We start from the raw sequence: 25,037 nt of genomic DNA, 5'->3' as shown, positions 1-25,037 counted from the left end.
TACTACTTCACTCCCATAACTAACCAGTATTATCAGTTGTATATTGTTTTATAGCTGCCATAATACTTTTAATACTTCTGTATGATCATAGCTGTTGTTCATATCTGTAAGTGTCCCTGGGTGTGAATGTATACTTGATTCTGCTCCAGTGACTCTGTTCTGTTAAAGGGTTTAGCTTGTTCAAAGGAAGTGTTTCTTTGCCCAGTGTCCCCACATGCTCAATAAAAAAACTCATGTTAAAAAAAGGTAACAGGCTAGACGTGCTCTTTATGCAGAGTATACCTAATACAATACCCTTCGGTTGTGGCTCTACATTAGTAAAAGATTGATTGATATTAACATCAGGATTTGAAGGGAATACACAGCAAAATAACAGCCTATCCAATACCTTCAAGTAAAGGTTAAAAATACCAACATCGAGGATCTGTAACATTTAATAGTCCTGCACTTTTAAAGTGAAATTTTCAACAAATACAGAACATATTTTCAGTTTTCTTCATCGATTATTCAGTACATTCAAAAAGTGCATTGTGTAGGTTAAAGTGTATATTTAAACAGGTGTAGGCTACTGGTTTTGGCGTTTGATCTGAAAGCTAAATATGTTGTTGTCTGATCACTATTACACTTTAACATTTTAAGATAGCAGACTGTCTAAAAAAAAAACAAAAGGCAATCGGATATTCCTCTTTGTAGTGATGAACGATACAAACCTCAAATAGCCCATCAAAATGACATATTCACATAGCCTATAAATGTACAGTCCATGCAGCCTATGTCTGGTTTTTTTTATCAACATGGTGTTGGTCTTATGGTAACACTGACCGAAACATATGATTGTGTGCGTGTTGGTCCACGTTTTCTTATCAATCAGCTGATCGCAGGTTCCAGCCTCACAGGCGCGCGACTTCGTCCACGTGAGGGAGGAATAATGAAATGATTGCTGTTTCTGTTGTTGTTGTGAGTGATTTGTTTCCCCGCCCCACTGAGCTCCCTCTTATAACAAGCGCTTTGAGCCAGCTGCAAACACATCAGAGCCCGAGCGGCTTCACAAAGCTGCTCCACTTGAAGATGGATGCCAACATTGTTGTGATGGGAACAGAGAGCGTCGGGAAATCAGGTAAAAAAGGAAAAGTGAAATGTTGAAGAAAAACTGTCAAGATTGAAACGTTTCTTCTGCTCATTGTGGTTTACATGTCATTTTCAGCTCTTACTGTACGCCTCTTAACTCGGAGATTTATCGGAGAGTACGGACATATTGGTAATTCCTCTTTAGCCTCTGATTAAAGTCAATAAGATGCAGACTTTTCGTAGTTTCAACACTTCAAGTAACCTTCCTTTGTGTCTTGCAGAGTCCATCTATAGCCATAGTTTTGTGTTGGACGGGAGAGAAATCACTCTGAATGTTTGGGACTCTCCTTATTCCGAGGTAAGAATAACTTTTCAGTAGGGTTCATTCTGCTTACATGCTGATAGCACTAAAATAACTCTTAAATAGTTAAACTAAGAAAAAAAAAGGATTAATTTAATTAAATGTTTTCCAACGAGAACTAAACAACATGGTTTAATCATTTCCACATTCCTTAATCTGCAGTATTAAAATGTGGTTTTATCAGGGCAGTACCCTTTGAAGGACAAGTATATTTTATTTACACTGTACGAAAGCAACATGTTTATTAAAGATCACATAAATAACGGAACATTATGAAGAATTTCCAGAAATTAGATAGCATGTGGTTAATATGATTCCATCTCTCACACTGTCTTTGACTTCTGGATAGTTTGACCTAGTTTGTTTAAGAAGTAGCGATAGTGAACTGAAAAACAAAGCAGAACAACTTACACAGGAAGGCTGTATTTAAACTTGAGGAAATGTGTTTTACTACTTTTATTGTATTTGACTTAAAATTGTGGGATTTGACAGGACCTGTCCGTGCCGTCACTCCTTGAAAAGAAGGTCCAATGGGCAGACGGTTTTGTTATTGTGTACAGCATCTGTGACAGAGCCAGCTTCAACACTGTGAGTCGACTCATTCAGACCATCAAGTCGACTAGAGACTGCCTGAACACAGACAAAGTGCCCATAGTGATCGTGGGTAATAAAAGGGACCTCCACCACAGGCGGACAGTGCTGAGTGAGGAGGGCCGGCTGCTTGCTCTTAAAACTGACTGCCTCTTCTACGAGGTGTCTGCAGCTGAGAACTACCACAGTGTGCTCGTGGTGTTTCATGGGCTGGTGGACAGGATGAAGGATGCCAAACTGACCATGAAGAGGCCTTCAGGGTTCAAGGGAATAGTGAAAAGCATGTCTGCAGTGTTTGCCAGGAGACGGATTGACTCTGTTTAGTTACACAGACACTTAAGAGGCGGTTTTGTGAATTTGCATAAGAGAGGTGACACCTCATGTGCAGAAAGCCAGTCTGCCAGATGAGTCACATGCTGTTGAGCCACAGGAGAGTCATTGTAACACACTCCAGAAAAGCATGAAAGACTCCAGAGAAGAAAAAAGCCATGAAGCTTCAGAGATCATGAAGTCAAAGCGACGTCTCAGAGATCACAGAGGTTTTGGGTAACAGGTTTTTAAAGTTTGCTTCACTTCAAGAAAAAGGTGAATAAAAGAAACTGCACAGTGTCGTTATTTATAAAGATACTTGACTTGTTATTTACTAAAGTTTGCAACAAGGCTTGCAGTGTATTGTAGCTTTAGACACCAGCTGTGACCTCATATTGGAGGATAGTCTATGCACAAAGTAAATGCCTTTACTTACTATTATGACCAAAGAAAATGTTCATCATTAAAGCTCTTTGAACAAATGCACCTTTTTTTTATTGGTGGAATAAGTGAACCACTCTATCTTATATTCAAAGTGACTCTTGGATATTTGTATTTATTGAAGTCTAAACACTGAAAAGCAACACAACAAAAGGGTTTTCCATATATTTATGAGCTGTTTAATAAGTTATAATTGTTGTTTATGAACTGTTTGTTTGACTTAACCTTCTGTTGTGGCTTGTAATGGTTTAAATAAAGCATAAAATTTGCACACGTTTGATTTTTATTCATGTTGAAAAAGTTTATTACCATTACCATTTAGGTCACTGAAAAAGGATCCCATTTAGAACAATTTAATACTTGGTAAGAAACTATGATAAAGGCTCTGATCATTATGGAGGAAGTTGAAGGAACTCAGTGCCATGCCATTGCATACATTCATACTTCCATCCATAATCAATGATGGGATGAAGGGGGTTTGAGCCGATCTCAATTGTCATTGGGAGAGAACACAGGAGTGACATACATAGACAAACAATAGTCACACCCACATCCACACCTACTAATAATTTAGAGTCACCAATTAACGTAATGAGCATGTACTTTTAAGAGGAAGCTGAAGAACCTGAAGGAAACACATACATGCACAGCAAAAACATGCAAACTATTTCAAGAACTCAAGAACATACTCAAACCCTGACCACTGCACCACTGTACAGCCTCAATGCATACCTTGCAAGCTAATTTAGCTGACCCAGATCTAATGAAAGATGGTCGTTTTACTGATTATATCATCATACATGCCAGAAACTGTGTGCCATTACTCTCAACAGATTTTTCTCCAACACATCTGAAGATATTGTTGGATTTTTGTAACTGGCAAAAAAATGTTTTGATAACATTTTACATTTCGGCTATTATAGTATGATCAATTGATTTATGTCAGGAAAACAGATCACCCATTTTTCAATAGGCTGGCAGCCAAAAGAAAGGCAGTTATAGGTATATGATTTGATACAGTTAAGACATTTTTTGAAAATTAATTCTAAATCAGAGACATCATAGAAAATAATAAACTGCAAAATTATCTTCTCACACAAATGACCAATTCACCCTTCAGTCCTGTGTGTGCACTCTTTTCTCAGTAATATGCCATGTTAAACATGCTACGAAACATTTGTTTCACACAAGTTAGCAAAAAGTGACAATGCCGGTTTTAGAAGCTTAAAAATATCCACTAAAACATAAAGTCAAGTGATAAAATTATCCACATATTTGTTTTGAACATTCACATTCTTAAAACCCTTTCACATCTCTTCCACAGATTTGAAACTGTGCAAAGACCTCAGAGCCATCTTTCATTTCAGTGAGGGTCTTTGAATTCCTCTCTGACACTAGGAGTAAGGTCTAATTTGTGGCTGGCCTGCTGTTGTAAACTTGGTCTGACCTCCTGTGTTAGGCTACAGATATTTTCCTCTTGTTACTCCCTCAGCCTCCTGTCATTAGGTGTAAGAAAGAGAAAGTCTATATTGGTGGCTAATAGGGAAGCAGCATGGGAGGGAAAATGGTAAGTAAGCTGGTGCCAGTTCCCCCTTTATTCTTTTCTTTTGTATTAGGACTCAGACAGGAACAAGGCACAGGTTAACAAAACCAGACTGGTACAGTCTGGCCTTGCAGGCTCTTTTCACAGTCTCTGATCCATATGGGTCACTTCACAACAGGACCCAGAACAGACCTAACAAAGACATGTCACCTGCATGAGCTGCCTCCAGCTTGTGTCTTGTCTCTCCGTGTGCTGCGTCACTTTTGGAAAGTCAGCGACATATCTGCAGAAACATCTAAACTTGAACATACATAAGACACGTTCAAACCACATAGTTTAGATGAAATTTTACTACGTCAAAGCAGCTGATGGGACGAGGCCCCCCTTTTTCTCGTGGTTGAACGAGAAAAAGGCATTTGTGAACATGCTATTGTAAGTAAAACCAATTATTAGCATATGAATTAGCATCTAAATGAAATGAAACAGCTTTTCGAAACTTGAAAGCAACTACTTGTCATCCTGGGTAAGATGCTCTCTGATCCCACATTAAGAACATATTTAAGCACAATTAGAAAGCAGGCACTTTGACATTTTAGATTATCAAATGCACTTCTCAGTTACACTATAAAACGTAAAGCACATGCTGGGTGTGATGAAAATGTATATTGTAGACACAACACTTGACATGTGCTGCTCATCCCATGTGATGTTTATATTATCCACTTTTTTGTACAACACATAATGTGACCCTTAATGAAGGCTATCTGTCTTTTAAGATTAGTGGGCTATACTAAAGTCCCACTTATGATGTTTAAAAACTTAAAAATTACAATAATATTTACAATGCTACTGTATGACACAGGAGACGTTTAATGAGTTGTGTACTGGACAGACCAATCGCCTGGAGAAGCTGCATCAGTGCACCAGCTCGTTCTCTCCCTCTTACCAACACAAATACATTGGGAAAGTGTGAATAGCGGAAGCTTTCTGACAAGAAACACTGTATCCCAACTTTAGCATACACCACTTTTTATCCTCCCAAATAAAGTGTTTTCCATGAGTAATGTCCAGTGAAAACAATATCAATGCAACTTATCTAACAGTTGAAGTTTGTTTGTGCCCCTGACAGTTGTGTAGTCTTTTACCTGAGTTTGAGAGTATACAGATTTATTTTATGACGTGTTAAGTAAAAGAAACAGGTGCTTTTTAAACAACTACTACCTGTTTAAAACTTTGCTCAGTGACTGTATAGAGATAACACCTGCACAGGCTAAAGCTAGCATACCCACTGCTGTACAATCAAATCATGGTGTAAGCTAATGGTGGCATTTTTGTGCTAACAAGAACAGCAATAGTGTCATTTTTGTTGGTTAACATTAGCCAAACAAAACTACTGTTGTAGCCCCACAGCGACGAATGCTGTGGGGTTTTTGTCAGGCAGTTGAAAGGTGTCAGTTTCCTTCCAGCAATACAGGGGGCTGAACAAGAGATGTGTTTTCATTTTTGTTGAGAGACTGGTCTGGTAATAGCTATGGACTGTACCTCATTATTAAAGGAAATGAAACATTATGACACAATGTTATGACTCTGACAGCAAGAAAGTCAAATGTAATTAGGAATGAAGCCGTTAACAACTTCAACATACTGATTTAAACGTCACCACCATTAAAGGGATACTTCACCCATTTACATGAAGCTGTGTATCATTAGAAACAATGCAATATGACGCTTTTTGCATCACATGAAGAAAACTTTCAAGCAAAGAAAAACACATTTTTCTCGTCTCAGGGCAAAATGAGGGCTGGATTCATGACCATTCAACACTACTACCATGTTTCTAATGACACAAAGCTTCATGCAAATGGGTGAAGTATCCCTTTAAACTCCAATCTGTAGTCCTAAATTAGACACTTGCAACTGCCTTTTTCAGTTGTGAAAAAGCTTTCAAAAATCAAATTAAAGTGACACTTCCAGATGTGTTTTATGTCATTGAAAAAAATATATTAAACAGCGCTGGTTTGTGAAGACTACATTTGTAAACTCTCTGATTAACAAGCTATCACAATGTGCAACATAATCATACAAATGTGCAGTCAACCAAATTGTGAACTGTCACGAGCAGGCGGAGAAGATTTGACCAACCAAGCACTTTTGGTACCTAAACTGGTACTTCCTTTTTGGCGCAACCTACACAAAAGAAAAACAAAGCATATGTTCTTATTAAGAGACAGCCTAAGCTATTACGAAGTCGACAGTGTGGGGGGCATTTTGGAACACAAAGATTGAAAAAATAGCATATGACTCAGCGCATTAAGTTAAAGAGTAACTAAAGCACTGGACCCTTTCTGAGTGTTTTAAATCGAAGTCATTTATGGAAAAAGGTTGTATGAACAGGAAAGTGGTTCCTCAGAGAGTAAAAAGGAGCCTTCAGGTTTCTCAGAAAAGATTTTAATTCTAAGAAAATACTAAATACTCATTATAAATAGTTTTAAACATTTTTTGTCAAAAGTTGGTTTTGTATTTTGCACATTTTCTGAGTTTCCCATTCCATAATCTTGTTCCCTGTGTGTGGTAATGTTTCCTAGTTTGGTCTTTAGTGTTTCCTGTTTAATTTTGTAATTTGTTATCCTTGTTTTTCTTTGCTCCAGTGGTTGATACTGGTACATTATTCTATTTGTATTCAGTGTTTCTTGATTTACGTTGTAGTAGTCCACAGTGTTTCTTGTCTTTATTCCTGCCTCTGTGTTTCCCTCCATTGTTGATTGCCCTGACTGTCTTCAGCTGTGTCATTAGTCTCAACCGTGTCTGATTACCCCTGTCTAGTTAGTGTCTGTGTTTCTTCCCTTCTAATTCAGATAATTGTTTTTCGTATGTTGTATCAGTTTCCCAGTGTCAGTCTTTGTAATTCCTTGTGACTCCTTGTTTTTTTCTGTTTTATTTTTAAGAAAGTAAGATTTTCTTTAGAATAAATGTTTTGGTTCTGCAATTGGGTCCTCCTCTATGTTGTTTTTCCTTAGTCTATGGCATTTTTATTTCTAAATATTCTTTATACAGACAAAGTCTGTGATGACAATGGTTCTGAGCTGAGCAACAACAACAAAAGTTAAACGATGAACCAATTACTTATTTTGGGCTGGACATTCCCACCATTGCCCTCTTCGCTTGTCTCTTGTGTCACACAGCTATTTAATTTTCATGAATGTTTTTGGTATCTGCTGCACCTTTGCATTTATTGCAACTTACGAGAGGTCCACAGGTAATATTATTCCAATGCGAATAGAGCTAAAGACATCTAAAGGAGCAGTTGATCCCAGTGTCTGTAAAGCTGTCTGTAAATTGTCCAAAATAATGTAAACCTTCATATTTTTAATTTATTCAAGGGGAAACAAAGACAGATTCTGAATGTTGGAGCAAACTTGCAACTGAAATGAAATGGAAATATATCCTATCCTCACTCCTGAATTTGTTTGGGGATTTAGAAGAACTCCATTTGAAGCTGACACGTGCCTGAATAACCAACCAAGCCATTATGTACCTGCTCGGAGTGCTGTTTCCTGCTTGCCTGGTATCACATTAAGGAGACACAACTGATCAAGCTACCAAAATGTAATTTTCTTCACCTTATTAAATACACGTAGGCCTGATTTCATGATTGGGTTACAAGTGTAAAAGGATCAAAGGATAAGAGGGCTGCAAGGTTAGCAAGTGCAAGGAAAGTGCAAGTAAACAATCAGAGAAGGTGAGAGGAGCAGTATAGGTTGATCAAGAAACAAAATGTCCTCCACATGTTCACTTTAAATGAATGCAGTATGACACAGAAAAGATCAAATATTTAAAAAAATCTAAAAATGTTGGGTTTGTTTTTGTATAACTCTTTGTTTCTTATGTTGAAGAAAGTCGGACAGTATAAAACTCAATTTATAATTTGCTAAATAAATGCAGAGATTGATTCATCAGTGTTTGACTGTTCTGTTTTCCTGAAAGCAGAAACATTTAGGCTGGGTAACAATGTGGTCTTAGAGGTCCTTATTATTGGTAGGCTAATATTCATTTGGATAACATCCAGTTCACATGTTAAAATGATCACATTTTTTATCAGCGTTGCAGTTTTTCTTTTTCAAATACTAATGTTTATGTTCATATTGTGTTATTATTCAATTATTTGGAGGCAGTTTTACCGCACTAAGCTTTACTTACTGTAGGCTACCATCAGTCAGAAGAGAAAGAAGATAACGTGCTAGCATGTGATGCTTGTAAGCTAGGCTGGTTAGCATTTTTATGGAGTTTACGTTCATATTTTCACAATTTTGTCATTGGGTAAATAAAATGAACCCTACTTAATTTACCTGCTGTTTCATTCTAAGACCTACATACTGAAAGTTACTGCTTGCTTTAATAAAATTGATATTTTTCAAAAATTATGTCATTTAGCATTATCTGAAACCTAATGACCATTTATAATCTATTTGAAGTAGCTTTAACTCATAACTTAGCTTTCTGTCTCTTTTTGGGCTAAACAAATTGTTAATACGTGAAATTAAGTAAACTGAGAGGGTCTGATGTATGTATGCTAAACATACTGCTGGAGCAAACAGCTAGCTAAATAAGCAAAGCATGAAGGGCTGGAAACAAGGGGGTCAGTTGGCATAACTACAAACAAAACAAAAATCAGAGGGTTATGTCAGATTATTTCTTGATTATAGCTATATACAATTAAAAAGCTTTTTGAAAATTCCAAAACAAACGAGTATCCAGTAAAGTGTCTTGTACAGCTTTTTAGATCTTTCCTTTATTTCTCTTAGGAAGTTTCACCTTGTGACATCACAGCATCTATCAATGTACCAAAGACTTTCAGTTTGTTAATACATGATTTACATGGGGGGTCTGGAATGTGTGGACTGTTAAACAAACTAAGGTGCTCAGTGAGCCTTTTCGTTACACAGATTTAATAAACAATGTTTTAACTTTTCAGACATTCCAACTATTGCATTACCTATGCACTTTTGCCTTTGCTAAGCTCCCATGCAGACACATAAGGACCCCCTGCAGCTCGCTACAGATCAACAACTTTCCAAATAAGGTCCTGGTGTGTCCACACAGTAACCCACATCCAATCCCCAGCAGTGAAGGTACAAAGTCCACAAGCACTTGGTACTTTTTGTTTTCAGGCTTATATAACTTATTTTCAGGTGCTTTTCTGTGCTTCATCAACCCAGCAGCACATTTTCATTTACTTTTGAGTCTTTTGAACAAAATTAACTTTTGCATAATTTTGTCAGATGCTTTGTTTCAAACTGTCACCAAAGGCATTTCAATATGTCAAGTGCTCTATTATGTGTAAAACAGGTTTATCAAAACAATTAAGAGTCAGAGCTACAGGACCAAGCTGCTTTGTATGTCTCTGAGTTGACAGATGAGGCTTGTACCAGAGTATTTCTGAAATTTAACACCTGTCAAACTCAATGTATACTCTTCTCAAGTCATAAGCCCAACTCTCTCACACAAGGTTCCTCTTTGTATTGCATCCTCATAGTTACCTTCACTTCACTTCATATAGTAGTGAATTACTGTATTCCAGTAGTACTGTAAGTAAACAGCTTCAAAAAATGCTTTCAGCGTGCTTAATGAAAAGGATTAAAACATGCAACATTTCCACCGTCAATAATAATTAATGGGTTTAGTGGGCCATGTATAATTTCAGGGCTAAGTGTCTCAATGTGTCATAATTAACAAGATCCTGCCGATCAAGGGATAATTTTCTTGTCTGAGCCGTTAATAACCTGATTCTCCACTGACTGCAGAGGAGTCATGTCTGCTGAGCTCAAAATGCCTTGATCTAATATAAAAAAGGGGGATTGAGTTAGGAAAACGTTTCCTCTCACATGGGTTCACGAGGAGGGGAAGGGAGACAGATTTTAACACGTGAGGCTGTATATTAAATCAGCCACAGTGATGAGTGACTCATCACTCGGTAATGGGTGTTTGACTGGGTGCCCTCCTTGTAACAGACACCACCTTAAGTAACTAGCAATGTGGTAAACGAGACTTGAAACTACTAACAAGCTGTTTTTTGAACTCCACAGTCTAAATAATTATTGGAAAGTTACACAGTTGAGAAACATTTTCCTTTCAATTTGTAAACAACCTTTTTTCATTCAAAAAAAAAGGACCACATCCTTTTTACATGGGGCGTGCACACCAGGCCACCGGCGCCCCCTGCATTTCACAACTTTTGGGACCTCAAGTAATATTTTTAAAAGCGGATCTTCAAGTTTGTTTGTTTTTTTGTTTTTTTTGGGGGGGGGGGGGGGGGGGGGGGGGATGTACCAGTTGAATTGTAGACATCTCTTTTGTCAATGTAAGCTTATGGGGCAAAGTCTTTCTGTGTCTAATAGCTTTAACGGTCGGTGCACTCCCTGGGGGCTTGCGCTTTCTAAGTGGCATGCAAGAAGCAACTTTTTGATCTTGGCACTGCTGAGAAAAAACTGAAATGTTAAGACAAACTGCATATCTTAGGCACAGAGACACATAGATGCCCTTCTGTAAGAGAACAACCTGGACATGACTCCTCAGGGGTTAATGCATCCAATTGAACAACAACCTTGTTTTGTCTATAAAATGGAAAATGAAATGAGTAAAACACATAGATGGCAACTGAGTCAGGCAAGTTCCCAGGGGCTTGTAGCAGTAGAAAGCCTGTCTGACATCATTTGAAGAAAAATGAGTAAAGGGCATCCTCTGTAGGTAAAACAGTTTCCATTGGCATTACTTCACATAACCCGCTTTAAAAAAATCATACCATGCGTTTTACATTTTTTGTGTGCAAAAAGCAAAATCAGGATATAAAGACCATTTATATCTAAAAGGATTAAAAACATTTTGTTGTGGTTGAATTCAGAAGATGTGTAGATTAGCCATTAATAGTTAACAATTCATATATGTTTTATTATGAGATGTGACTGACATCTTAAATCAAACGTTGTTCTGACCTGTTGTAGAAACTGATGTAACTGCTGTGATTCTGTCACCATCAAGGGTAAGGGACTGAATGAGGCCAAGTCTTTATGGCTTTTAAAAAAATATATTTAAGTACAGGGAGACAAACTTCAAACAGTTTTTCCTGATGTCTCTCATGAGGACAGTTGCCTTTTTTTCTTTTTAATTTCACATTCTGTGAACTTCAAAATCATTTTTCTATGATCATTGGCAGTTCAATGATCAGAAAAAATCTTTGAAAGTGAAACCTCTTCATATCACCGTAAACGCTGATTATTTTCTTTAAAAAAGAAAAAAGATCAAGAGGAGCATTTAATGTAATTATTTAATTTAATCATTTAATTTAATAATTTAAGTAGGTACTTGCTGTATAAATTAGGAAATTGCGCTAATACAAACATCAGTAGTGAAAAGAAAACAAGTACAAAATAAAAACAGTAAGAATTCCTTTATCAAAAATTGCCAACATTTTTGCAACTCATTTCTAATGATGAGCCAAAATTAACATAGTCAAATAAAAATGATTATGATACTTAAATTGAATTTTACACTTGATCACCATAACTTAACTGATATTGTAAACGTTTGTAGTCCTTATGAAAGGTTGTCTTGGCCTGGAATTTTACACTTAACCATCAAGGTTACATGCAACATGCCTCACACAGCAGGTGCAGTAGGTGTTCTCTTGGTATGCATATACATCCTAATAGCATTGGCTGGTTGCCAGACTGACCCTCCTGTCAGGGTTCAATGTTGTGTAACAGCCTCTTTGTCTGAAATTATCCTCTGAATTATGCTGATAAAAGTGGAGTTGCAGGGAATGTGAAGTGAATGTGAAGAATGCTATTGATTGCTTTTCCTGAGAATTTCACTCGTCAAGACATCAAGTGTTGCATCAAATATTATGCACAACTAAGGCCAATAAGATTTATGATATGGTAATATACAGTTGTAATCATTAGTTTTCTGCTCTTAAGCCAAAAGAAGAAGAAAAAAAAGCTTCTCTTGATTACTGGTAGTTGCATTTCAATATACAGTATCATATACTGGAAAGAGACTTACTTGTACACCTGAGGTCAGTTAACAGTCTTCAGTCAAAATGCATCATGTCTTTGGACTGGATCAACTGGAGGAAGTCCAAAGAGAACAAACAAAACTACACAGATAATGAAAGAACAGAGACATGCCAAGTACCTTTACCTCATTGTAAAACATAACTGATCACTGATCACTGATCACTGGGGAACACCACATTGAGCTGATGCTGAGTGAAATAAAGTGCCCTCGTTCACCCTTGAATTAGCCACCTGCAAGAATTGATTAATTCAATTCAGTAATCTACCTGTGAGCCAAAACTAATTTTCCAAGCGAATGAGCAGAATGCAATCAACAATGTCAAAGCAGAAAAGATCTTAGAGATTTGTGGAAACAGCAGTAGAAAAATAGAGACTCATCAGTCATCATGCGCAGTATCCTACTGCAGTAAACTGTGAAACCTGCCAATAATGGTAGACTGAATTAAAAGAGAAAGTGTATGTCCTCAATGCACCTTTATTAAGATAAACACAAAAGAGCAGCTAACACATCTTACTCTTTGGTCTCTTAATAATAATAATAGATTTTATTTGTAAACACTCAAACAAACTCAAATACACTGTACATTAGATTAAAAGGACCTATAAGGACCCAACATTTATCTATCATAAGCACGAAGCAACATATAGAAAAGTAATAGGTGCAAGAAAAAAAGTCCTTTTTAGAAGCAGAAAACCAGATTGATGATGAACGGCCATCTGCTGAAAAATGGTACAGAGGACAATGCAGGAAGAAGTACCAATTCCAATGTGATCTTGTAATGGCAGACATGAAAGAAACTTTGCAGATGGAGTTTACTTCAACTAAAAGAATAGGGTGCTATTTTGGAAAGAGAGCAGGGGGGGTTTGTTTGTACAATTTCAGATCGAAGTAAAACAAAGAAATTGTATTTTATTCTCAATTAAATTATGGAAAGAAAGCTGATAAGAGTATTTCCCCAAAAAACATTATCCTCTCAATTCATCATCTGAAAAATATAAAGATATATCAATGCTTGACAGTGTGCTCTTACAAAGGCTTTTTGGTATCTGTGTTTACCTTGGTACATCACAGCTGCTAAATAACAACTCTTTTACATGATACACTGCAATTTAAATGCAAATCAAGACTTTCCTCCAGTGTTTTCAGCAGATGTGAAGCAGGCTGCTCTGCTACACCCGCTCTCATAATGACACACTGTTTGGGGTGAGAACAGGTCCCTTAATTCATGTTTGTGTTTTCGAGCAGGCTGATAGCAGTCTGAACGTGAGCTTTACAGCACAAAGTGCTGTCCAGGGTTGAGAGTCATTCCTAGCAGCAGGTCAGCTGTCCAGACTTCATTACAGACAACATCATCTATGAAGAGGTAGGAAAGCTCTCAGCTGCTGTACAAGAGAGTTAGAGGTGTGGCGAGACTGACGCTCTGCCTCTGATTATCACTGAGCCGCAATTTCTCAAACAGCTATAGATAAAGGTGACTTTAAAGATACACATGCAACAACTCTTTGGGTCATATGAATAATGCAAATTCAGATTTTAAAGATGACTTAATTATACTTACATGAGATGATCTTGTGCTATAATGTGCATTGTTCAAAAGGAGAAGCAGGAAAAAGTAAGAAGAAGACACAAATGAATTTCCAATGTAGTGACACCCTAAATATCTACTCTCCTAATGTCTACTTCTGTTTTTAACTTCAAATATATTATTATTAACTGTGCTTGTTACTGTATTTAGTTATTTTAAATGAAAAAAAAATCAGCTTCTAGTATCTTACACCTTTTTGGACAAAATAACACAATTAAAACAGCATTTTTTTCAAAAAAACAAACAAACGAGACAAAAACAAAACTCGTGTCAGAGACAAAAGAAAAATGAATTCCCTCTTTATTTTTCTTACCAGCTATCACACATCAAGTTACTTTTATGAATCCGCTAATGTGCTGCAATGTAATGGGTGTCATAAAAACTGTTCATGAAACAGGCTATATCGACGATGGACCTCACACATTGTGTTTCTTAAAATAACCACAAGAGGGCAGCTATGTCAAAAAAAAAAAAAAAAGGCAAGTGAGCTGAAGTGACTAAATGTGCGCACCTGTCTTTTTATCTATCCTTACCTCTCCCTCATTCATTCTCTATCTGCATATATTGTCAACGTGTTTCTCTTATTGGATTCAACTAACACATATGTATAAGAATTAAAATCACTGTTACTAAATAAACAAAGGACGCCAGCTGCTATTTGGACAATTTTAATCTCATCAAATGGTATTAGTTCATTTTGTTTTGATTATTGTACTGCATTAGATGACATGCTCTGCATGGAAAATTATTAGAGACAACAAAGCTTCTGTATTTGAATTGAACACATTTGATTTTTATGTTCATATTGCAGCACAGAAAATGAATCGGTTTGTGACTCACTTCCCAAGTGTCAGAGTATCGATTGAGAGGCAAGGTGCCACATATGGTGAATAATACTAGAATCCTGCACTCTGCTATGAGAAACCACAAACGACAGCCACACAGGTGACGTGATGGAGGGAGAGTAATTGCAGAGCAAAAAAAATCGGTTCTGCATTCAAACTTGGCTGCTGTGCGATTGCACTGTTTACACTTCTGTGCAGCTAGTCTGTTTCAACAACATATACAAACATTTTTTCCAATCGAACACCTTCAAATTCAAGTGATGGATTACAGGGTAAGAGGCTGGAGATGGAGGCTCTTTGGACCTTCATATCATTTGCCTTTAGTACTGTGGATCTGACAAGGTGTTTCATTGTTATTTAGAAATTCTATGGCTCCAGAGATGGTAGTGTTTGTTGGATGGATTGCAAGTTGATGCACTAATTTCGTCCAGATCAAAATATGTCTGTATCTACTGGTTAGTGTGTCTGACATTTATGTTTCAGAAAGAATGAAGCTTGGTGTTTCTGTTAATACTTTAATTTTAGCTCCCCCACAAGGTTAAAATGTGTCTCTACTATTCAATAGATTGCCATGAACTTAGTGGAAGCACATATTTTGTGAAACTTAAAGGCACATGATTTTTTCCCCATTTTCATCAAGTAGAACCACTGAATTAATTTGTCCAATAAATAAACATTATGACCCAGTACTTGCACAATCTCTGAAATTACTTTGTGATTTATTCTACTTAGCAAATGTTAGTATAAAGAGACACTGAGCTTAATTGTTAAAAATAATTGTTGTTGATCAAAATGAGGGAGCATATTATATAAAATCATTGGAAGTGAAGTTCATACAATTCAAATAATGAAAATGTTTATTCCAAAAGAAAAGTGCCCTCCATGAGTGATATTTCTCAAAAAAAGCAGATGACTAGTGTTACATACCAACAATGTAAACAACCCTGACCTTGAGCTGAAGGAGTAGAGAAAAACATTCTTGTTTGAAAATATTGCTACTTAAAATATTTGTAAGGACTATTGCCAAAGTAACGTTTATGAATTAATCACAAGACAATCATTTTCAGAATACATAGACAGTATGAAAATCCTGGATAAGAAGACTGTAAAAGTAGAGCTTGTGTAAGGCAGTGTAAAGCTTTTCAAATACAATCTTCGTGCTAAATGAGAATCCAAGCATAGATGATCTAGCACCTGTATTTGCAATATGTCGAAAAGTCGCCCAACATCATGATAATGTTGTAAGTGTTAGTATTAATTCAATCCATCCAGTAATTGAAACATGTAGATATGTACGGAATGGTACAAGAAAACAAAAGAAGCTATTAAGCTAAGCTTTGTTTGTTTACAGGTCTCTTTTAATCAGCACATGTTTTTCTCTCCTCCACAGGTTATGTACGTTATGCTATATAAGTTTAAGTCTAATTGCACAGGTTTAACCTGTAATTATGTTTACTCTTAGTCACATAGGGGCTCCTAAATCTTGTTTGGTGGATTATTGTATACAGAGGGGAGGGGGGACAGCGGGTGTGTATTGTAACTAATGTCTTGTGTCCTGTCTGTCTGTATACTGCTACTGGATGCCTTGAATTTCCCTCGTGATCAATAAAGTATCCTTAAACCTTAACAGCAACAGAACAAAGATGAAAAAGGGGAAGTGGATGGGGGTGTATTGTTTTGCTTTGATGATCTGATTGTAGTATACATACAGTATGCATCAGAAGTTGTATGTACTATGTGTGTGGGTGGACTTTCCATGGTAACACATGGGGGGAGGCGGTTACAAATGACAGACAAAAAAAGGAATCAAAGAAAAAAGGATAAATGAGCACAACTTTGTGATCTTTGTGTAGATCTGAATTAGGTTGAGTCAGGGTAGACATTTATTTATATGTTGTTCATGTATTTTGTTAGTGGTTGTTTTTTTTTGTTTAATTTCTTTAAGTTTTATTTTGTTTATTGTTTCCTTTTCTTTCCTTCATCATTATTTTGCCCTCTAGACCCAAAGGATGTGGTTGGCATGTGTCATAGCCTGTGTGATCCATTGTAAAACAGCCCCCGTTCTCTACAGGAGGGCTCAGTTCAACTGGATTTGAGCTAACACTTTTGTTTTTTTAGGGCGAATTTATCAGCGATCTGGTTGCTAGCTGTCAGAAATCAGAGCCAGGGCCTCTCGGCTACGTGAGTGTGCTTTCCACTGTTTACCTCCACTACCTCGTTATCTGCCTAATGTGATGACCCCTGTTTTGTAAGATTTAAACTTTGTTTGCTTGTGTATCTCGTGTATCTTCGTCTTGAAAAGATATTTCACACTTTCAGAGATGTCACTTATTGATCTTGCAAAGCCTAAAAATGCTGGTTTTAATCTCAGGCAATGTTCAACCTAATCCAGGCCCTGCAACCTTGGTGTTATTTATATTAATTTTCGGAGCCTTGTCCCAAAACTGGACCTAATTAAAATGTGAATCCAGTCAATGGAAGCAGATAGTCATATATAGTCTGAAACCTGTCTCAGTAAATCAGTTTCAGACAAGGATATTTTTTATTAAAGGTTGCAATGTCTTTGTTGATGGTCTAAATTCAAGTGAGCTTCTGTTGGTTGGAGATCTAAATTGTGATTGGTTGTCCTCAGCCTCGGACAGCCTTAAATCTATCTGTGATTCTCTTAACTTGATTCAACTTATTGAAAGTCCAACTCATCAGAATATTAAACAACCCTCAAGATCAAGTCTACTGGACATCATTTTAACAAATGTCCTAAGTATAAGTACACAGATATAGATGTTTTGGCTTAATGATATTTTGGTTAATGATCACTTTGTCATTGCAACAGTTAAAAACGCCCAACTGCCTAAAACCAAGCCTCGGCTTCTTGTAAAAAAAGGTTTTAAACACTTTCATGAACAAGCATTCATACGTCATTTGGCTTGTTTTGATTGGTTCAGAATTTTTCTCTTTGACGATGTAATGCTAGCCTGGAAATATTTTTATGATGGCCTTCTGTTTTTAATAGACAAACATGCCCCATTTTGTGAATTCAGGGCTTAACTGTGGGTGGCTGTGGCTCAATGGGTAGAGTCATCATCTCTCAACCGGAAGGTCAAGGGTTTGATCCCCAGCTTGACTGACTCTGGCTGAAATGTCTTAGAATACTACATGCACAGCCTATCAGGGGTTTTGTTTTCCATCATTTCTCACCCTTTATTCTATTTCTCACCATTTGTACATGTGGGAAGAGTCACCCAGGCTCTTTCTCACTAGAGTCCGTCTCCTTCTCAGCCTTGGGAGATGGTAGTCACATAGGGTCTTTTTCTCACACAAGGAGATAGATCGTGCCCTGCCAGGTGGGTAGTGGTTCTATGTGGTGATAGGGAGTGCCCTGTGTAGTGTGATGGAAATGTATAAGTATTCATGTTTGTCTTTTCTCTTGGCCTCTTTCTCTCCTCTCCGTGTGAGAGAGGGGTCTTTAACGCTGATTCTGCCTTCAAATAAATGTTCATTGAGACCAAATCAATCTTGGGTTCTTTTTTGAATAGATCTTCAAACTCTTTATTTTCACTCTTTGGTATTGGAAAAAATTCCACAACAGGACCCAAGACATTTTGGAAAGTCATAAAATCCTCTTCTGGGCTTGAATCAACTAGTGATAAGCCAGCACGCTCAGTCAAAGACGTCAGCATCCTGACTGACAAATCAGCGATGCTTAATGGTTTGAATGAACATTTTATTTCAGCTGGCTTGTTATGTGACTCTTTGCACCCTGAATTGAGAACATCTGATATAAATTATGAAAATGCTTCGCTGTCACCTCCAGTTAACAGTCAAACCAATTGTTTACAATTTATGCCAGTTGCCTGCCACTGAGGTGCAGAGAGCACTAAATAAATTGATTAATTTTTTTATTTAATGAAATCCTTATTTAAGGATTTCCATGCACTGTATATATATATGTATATGGCTGATTAAAAAATAACATCCCTCAGAAAATCCCATTTACAGTATATCCCAAATTAATTCATCTGAAATGAATGAATCCTTCCTTTATAGATGGTTTGGTTTTAGTTCACACATGTTAAAAAGGCATTGATTCAACTTTAGCTGTTAGATTTAACTACATGTTTCAACAAGTTATGTTTCTTAAATTTAGCACCCTAATTAACATGCAATTGGTAGATGAAATAATAGAAACAGTGATGGACCTTCAAAGAACTAAATATCAGCTCTCTCTATCTTCAAGTAGCTCTATAGGGCTACACGTGAAGTGTAAATAGGTTTTACACTGGTCCGCAAGAAACATCCTTCCAAAGGACTTATTGATTACAGGTATGAGATCTAGACGTCTTTAGTCATAAAGCCCTGATGTATACCAACCTATATGAAGGATTATACAGGCCCTTTATTGAGTTGCACATCAGGTACATTTGTCAATGGATGATACAGTCACCTGTCTCCCGCCTCGCAATGTCAGGCAGGGCTGTATGTTAATTTTTTTGCCTGCTGGTGCTACTGAGGTTGATAGTCGAGCACGTTCCTGTGGTTGATAGTCAAAAACTTGTAACATAATATATGAAATGTCTGTTACATCTTTAAAATCCTGTTGTGTCTTATGTTAAGCTGCTACTACTTAACGCACCCTATTTCCTGTTAAAGCTGTTTCAAAATAGAAGCATTTCAATAAGACAGCCATGCAAGACACCCGTGCCATTCAAAAGCTAATTAGAGCCATTCAAGGTGAACAGCTATCCCGAGCCCCCAGCGAGCCACCTTTGAGTTCCTTCCTGAGAATTATCGGCACAGGCAATCTTTGTGGTGAAGCACAATTAACTGCTTGGAATCAAAGAAATTCACAGTAACGATAAACGGTATTTCACGCAATGAATCGCTCTGTGAAGTTACTTTAATATACCCACCACTGGTTCAACAAATTCAGCCAACACTGCACCTGCCTTGTTGATGTCAAAAGAAAATGGCCAGACTGGTTCGAGCTGGTGATAGAAGGCAACAGTAACTGAGGTTAAAACCAAGGTCTCTGTGAACTAATTGATCATTTAAACACCACAGCCTACCTTAGCATTGTTGCTGATTGTGTCCGACCCTTTATGACCACAGTGTACCCACATCTGATGGCTACTTCCAGCAGGATGACACAACTGTCACAATCATCACATCATATCAAACTGGTTTCTTGAACATAACAATGAGCTAATTTTACTCAAATGGCCTCCAGAGTCACCAGCTCTCAATCCAATAGAGCAGCTTTGGGATGTGGTGGAAAGAGAGATTAATCTCTGAGAGATTTATCTCATGGATGGTCAGCTGACAAATCTGCAACAACTGTGTGATGCCATCATGTCAATATTGACCAAAATCTCAAAATAAATGTTTCCAGCACCTTGTTGAATCTAGCAGTTCTGAAGGCAAAAGGGGGTCTCACCCGGTAATCGTAAGGTGTACCTAATAAGGTGGCAATGAGTGTAGCCTATACGTCTGTACAGACAAAGTCCAGATGTTGTTGAGAATTGAAAGTACAGAAATGTCTGAAGTTCTTATGAGGAAACCACTTCAAATGTCTCAGTGTCCCTGTACCCCACCACATCAACAGCATGTCAGTGAATCAGAAACTTTAGACGAGAGGCAGCAGTTGAATGCTTGGGAGAATCACACAGTGCCCAGATCATCAACATTGACACTCTAAGTGGTGTATGCTTTCCCATTGCCCTCCCTTAAAACTTTCATCTGTTTTCAGATGATTGATTGTTTTCTGCTTAATTTGAAGGGGAACAAATCTGCATGCATCGCATTGATTGAACAGATACAGCTCAGATTTGCCATTAATTGATTGATATGAACTTTACGTCAGAACGTGTCTAAAATGTGTCTTTTAACAAAGCAGCTCCATTCACAACAAACGATTAAAGACAAGATGCAAAGATTCATATTTGACATTACATTTTAACATCAAACACAGGATTTCTAGGCTCTTCTTCCTTGTAAATTTGATTGGGTGTTAGGCTGCCAACTATTGTTTTTGGATTAACTGGTGAAGGAAAGAGTGCTTTAGTCAGACCTAATGAAAATGTGGAACCCTGTATCTCAGGTTTAATGTTAATAAAACACGATCACGATAGTTCATACAATTGTGGAGATTGCAGTGGACAAAAAATGAGTCCAGATGTCTCACATAGAATCCATCCTCAAAAAAGGCTCAGCAGAGTATACACTCCAACCTGTCTGAAGAACTGCTTATCCACTGCAATCATCCAGTCAGCTCTCTGAACATCCATCGCTGTCTAAATCACATCCACCACCAAACAAGAACAAAGACTAAAAAAAGTTAAAAATACCATAAAAGGCATCTAGGAGTGCAAAGGAAATCACTGTTGTCAGTCTTCCCTTCATACTGCATGCCCAAAGTCAGGAAACTCTCGTAAACATCAGTGTACTTCAACCCTAGCGTAGGTGCTTTAGAGCTTTATGCTAAAACAACCAGAGACATCAGCGTCATACACTAAATGAACATTTTGATCCGACAGGAAGTGTCAATAACCCTGCAAAACCAAAAAATAGTCTGGATTCCATTATTGTGTACTTCATAGAGAACTATTTTTACTTGTTTCAAATTTTCTACAGATTATCTATATTCCTCTGTCCAATTCACATTCAGAATTAGCAAAAGTTAAGAGGAACACTTAATTTTAGGAAGTTGCAATTTCCTTGCAGAAGAGTAAAATGTAATGCTACCAATGTTTTGCAACATACAGAGAAAATGTATTTCAACGAGCACACTGGTATCAAAATATCATTTCTGAATGATAAGTACTGCACGCCTTTCATTTATTTTTCAGCAATACCCACTCTTGGGTTAAGGATTTCCTTGTACTGTCTAGGCGAACTGATTCAAATGAGATGAGATTTAAATAGGTTTTCTCCTTGCTATCTTCCCTTATCCATGCTGTTGTGCATGATTGACACACTTGACTCCAATTTTGCTAAATAAACAACTGAGAACTTGATGCAAAAGTGCTGCATACTACAAATGAAACAATCTCAACTTAGTGATAGGTCTGTTGAGTCTGAGTGTTGTAGTCAATTCACCAAACTGCCAAACCTCAAGTCACGGTCAATTGAGTCAGGAATGACAAAAATAAGAAAATAGTTTTGATCAATAAATATGAACGCAATGGAGTAATCACTTGTACTGTAGTAAAGTCAAGTTGTAAGTACTAAAAATTATGAAATGAGTCAGAATCAAGTTGGACTCAAGTATTACATTGCTATTTGAGACGAAAGAAGAGCTTCATCGTTTTAGCTAGGTGGATTAAATAAAAAAGAAAACAAGCAAACACAACATTTATAAATGTACATCTTGATTTTAATTTTTTTCTTTTTCTTGGAAGTTTAAATTGTTGCATAAATTGTTGTTAATTTTATTAACATTTAACTTTATACTGCAAATAGTTTTGTTCTTGGGACACATATTGACATTTTTTATTGAATGATGCTAGCTGCTGCACCTGCTCACCTTTACTAGTTGACACAAAATCAGTCAACACGGATGCATCAGCACAGTTCCATTGCTACAAATAACTACACAGTTCACAAAGAGAAAAACGGCGAAATGCAGAGTGCTTTTTTTTTTTGGGCTGTGACAGGCATAATTTTGTTGAATCCAACAAATGCTCATATATATGCAATAGTCACACACTTCAGAATTCAGATTGTGACACAGACTCTCAGGAGATCGACAGCAAAAATCTCTGCCAGTCCAACATGCACTCTACTGTTTTGCATCTGCATTACATTGCAGATTCATAACCATTAGTCATGAGTTTTTTCATATGACACAAGTAATTACCAACCTTGATATCCCTTCTTCTCTTCCTGTCTTTTACATTTGGTAAAAGTAACAGCTTTAAAACTGTTCTTTGGAGGAAGCGCTATTAATTGATATGCTTTCAAGCAACAAGGAGATTGACAGAAAAAAATAAATAAACGTTTTTTCTTTATCCAATTGTTTGTCAGAATGAAAACACTGGAAGTATGTTTTTGGAGCCTAGCTGCTCTGAGTAAAATGCAACAACGGTGTCATTTAAATGGAGAACAGAACAGCATGCAGTTTCTTCTCTAAAAAAACCCTCCTCCTGCTTCTGGCTGTACAGTCAGTTTCTACTCTTTGATGTTCCACAGGCATACAAATGAACAAAAAGGAGCCTGAAGTGTTATACGTTTTCATATTACATGTGTGTTCCTTCAAATTGATGCTTAATACAAAAGCTTTAAGAGCTGTTCTTGATCTTAATACATTCAGTAATATCAGCTTTGTTCCAGGGAACAGTTTCAAAGCAACAATAACAACTGTTAATTAAGTAAAGATTGCCACTATTACTGGTTTGAAGATGAAAGCAGCTAAGTGATGAGGCTCTGAGATTAGCAAGTTAGGCTCTCAAGCGAGTGCTTTAAAGCTCTGTCTTATTGATACGGGTCTACCATCCCTCATTGTTGACTGTGCTGGTCAATAAGTGATGCAGCCAAGCAAGTGAGTCACACTTCATCTCACTCAAATCATACTTCTTAGCAACAATCCCCCAAAACATTTATTTGATTTTCTTATAAACAATCTGAAGGATCAGTCATATGAATGAATAATGCTTTAAATAAATCTTATAAGTATATAGGTCACACTTTTTTGAAATTCAATTTTCTTAGTTTTTGTGGCAACAAAAGTTTTCATACATAAAATAATGGCTTTACTCCATTGTGTTAAACTATAGATTGTAGGGTTACAAAGCAGTATACACGCTGCCACTATAGGCACTTATTTCTCAAACTCTTTTTTCCCTGAAGTTGAACATAATTAGTCATGAAACCTACAGCAGAACCACACGGTCCACTACTAAGGGGGAGTGTCATGTCCCCAAGAGAGGATCTGCTTTCGGTCAGTCCTCCTTCTCATACAAAGGACAATATACAAATGGAACAATATCCCCCTTGACCTTAAAGTACATATTGATTTCTATCTGTTCTCACAACACATCAAGAAATGGATTGTAAATAAACAGTCATTAGTTTTATTTTCCTGCAAGCGTTTTTTTATTAGTATTTACCATTTTAACTTTGACAATGCAAACATTATTTTAAATGTAATGTATGTGTGGAGTCTTAGGTCTTAGCTATGTGTAGTTATTGTGATATGACACTTTAAATATTCAGTTAAAGGGGTTGCCCCCTGTGGCACAAATTGTTCTTCATGATTGTCATTTCAGGCAACTATTGACTCCATACTAATTATCATATACTCAAAAGACCTTTGTAACCAACGTTTACTCTTTGAAAGGTTTAAGTGACCAATTTTGAAAACTACGTTGAATGAAATGGTCTGAAAGCTGGACAATATCGAGGTAAAAAAAATTGCCTTTTTAAGGGATGTTATCATAGTTTAAGCATGCGATTACCTGAATTTTACCACAAACTTATTTTTAATAAATACTTTTTTCAAAAAACAATGGATACAATTACAAAAAATAAACAAAGTGTTAGGATGCAAGTAAAAAACACTAAATTGCAGATGTTGATAACTTGCAGCAGACAAAAACAACTGCAAAGAATTAGGTATATTTTGCAGCGAGTCAGATGTTTCCTTAAGGATGGAGCACTTTCACAGAGAAAGGTATAAAGGATAACTGCATTTTGTGAACACCTGTGGAGGCTTAGATGTATGACCCACTTACTAAAAGTGGCAATGATAAGCACATTTTGATCTTAATTTGGAGGGACTTCATCTGTAAAAAAAATGTGAACCTTAAGACAGACATTTTTATCATTTATTACACAAGGACAACTTACTTTTGTCAATTGAATATCCAAAAATTTGGCTAGTCAACATTTTTTTCACCTAAAATAACAAAGTGAATATTAAAGCAGTGTAGCGGGCAACAATTCTCGGTGAAGACTTTTTTTTCCATGCACAGTTACTTGTTTACACATCCACCAACTTGAGTAATGAAATGAAGCTAAAGTTGGGAGATGTTGACTACCAGATTGTAAAATGCACTTAAATGCAGAAATCTGTAGATTGTGGAGATTAATTAAGAACCAAATCTTCAGCAGATGATATTTTTTGGGTTAGCATCAATGTCATTGTGTTCCACTTCTCTTGACATAACATATTGTTATGATAATAAAAAAAAGGGTTTGGTCTCATGTTAGACATCACTGTCAGTG

The 25,037-nt window shown here is 36.8% G+C and overlaps 1 protein-coding gene across 1 annotated transcript; it reads left to right on the top strand.

The window, feature by feature from the left end:
• The first annotated feature begins 1,023 nt into the window (after positions 1–1,023).
• Positions 1,024–3,021, top strand: LOC306825672 (ras-related and estrogen-regulated growth inhibitor-like protein). Its single transcript, XM_079346555.1, has 4 exons — positions 1,024–1,117; positions 1,205–1,258; positions 1,350–1,426; positions 1,922–3,021. Exons 1-4 carry the CDS (start codon positions 1,069–1,071, stop codon positions 2,342–2,344), a joined length of 603 nt encoding a protein of 200 aa, XP_079202681.1. The 5' UTR covers positions 1,024–1,068; the 3' UTR covers positions 2,345–3,021.
• The last annotated feature ends 22,016 nt before the right edge of the window (positions 3,022–25,037 follow it).

This window comes from Symphodus melops (genome assembly GCF_947650265.1).
Source record: "Symphodus melops genome assembly, chromosome: 6".
NCBI lineage: Eukaryota > Metazoa > Chordata > Actinopteri > Labriformes > Labridae > Symphodus > Symphodus melops.
This window is presented reverse-complemented; position numbering and strand designations above follow the sequence as displayed.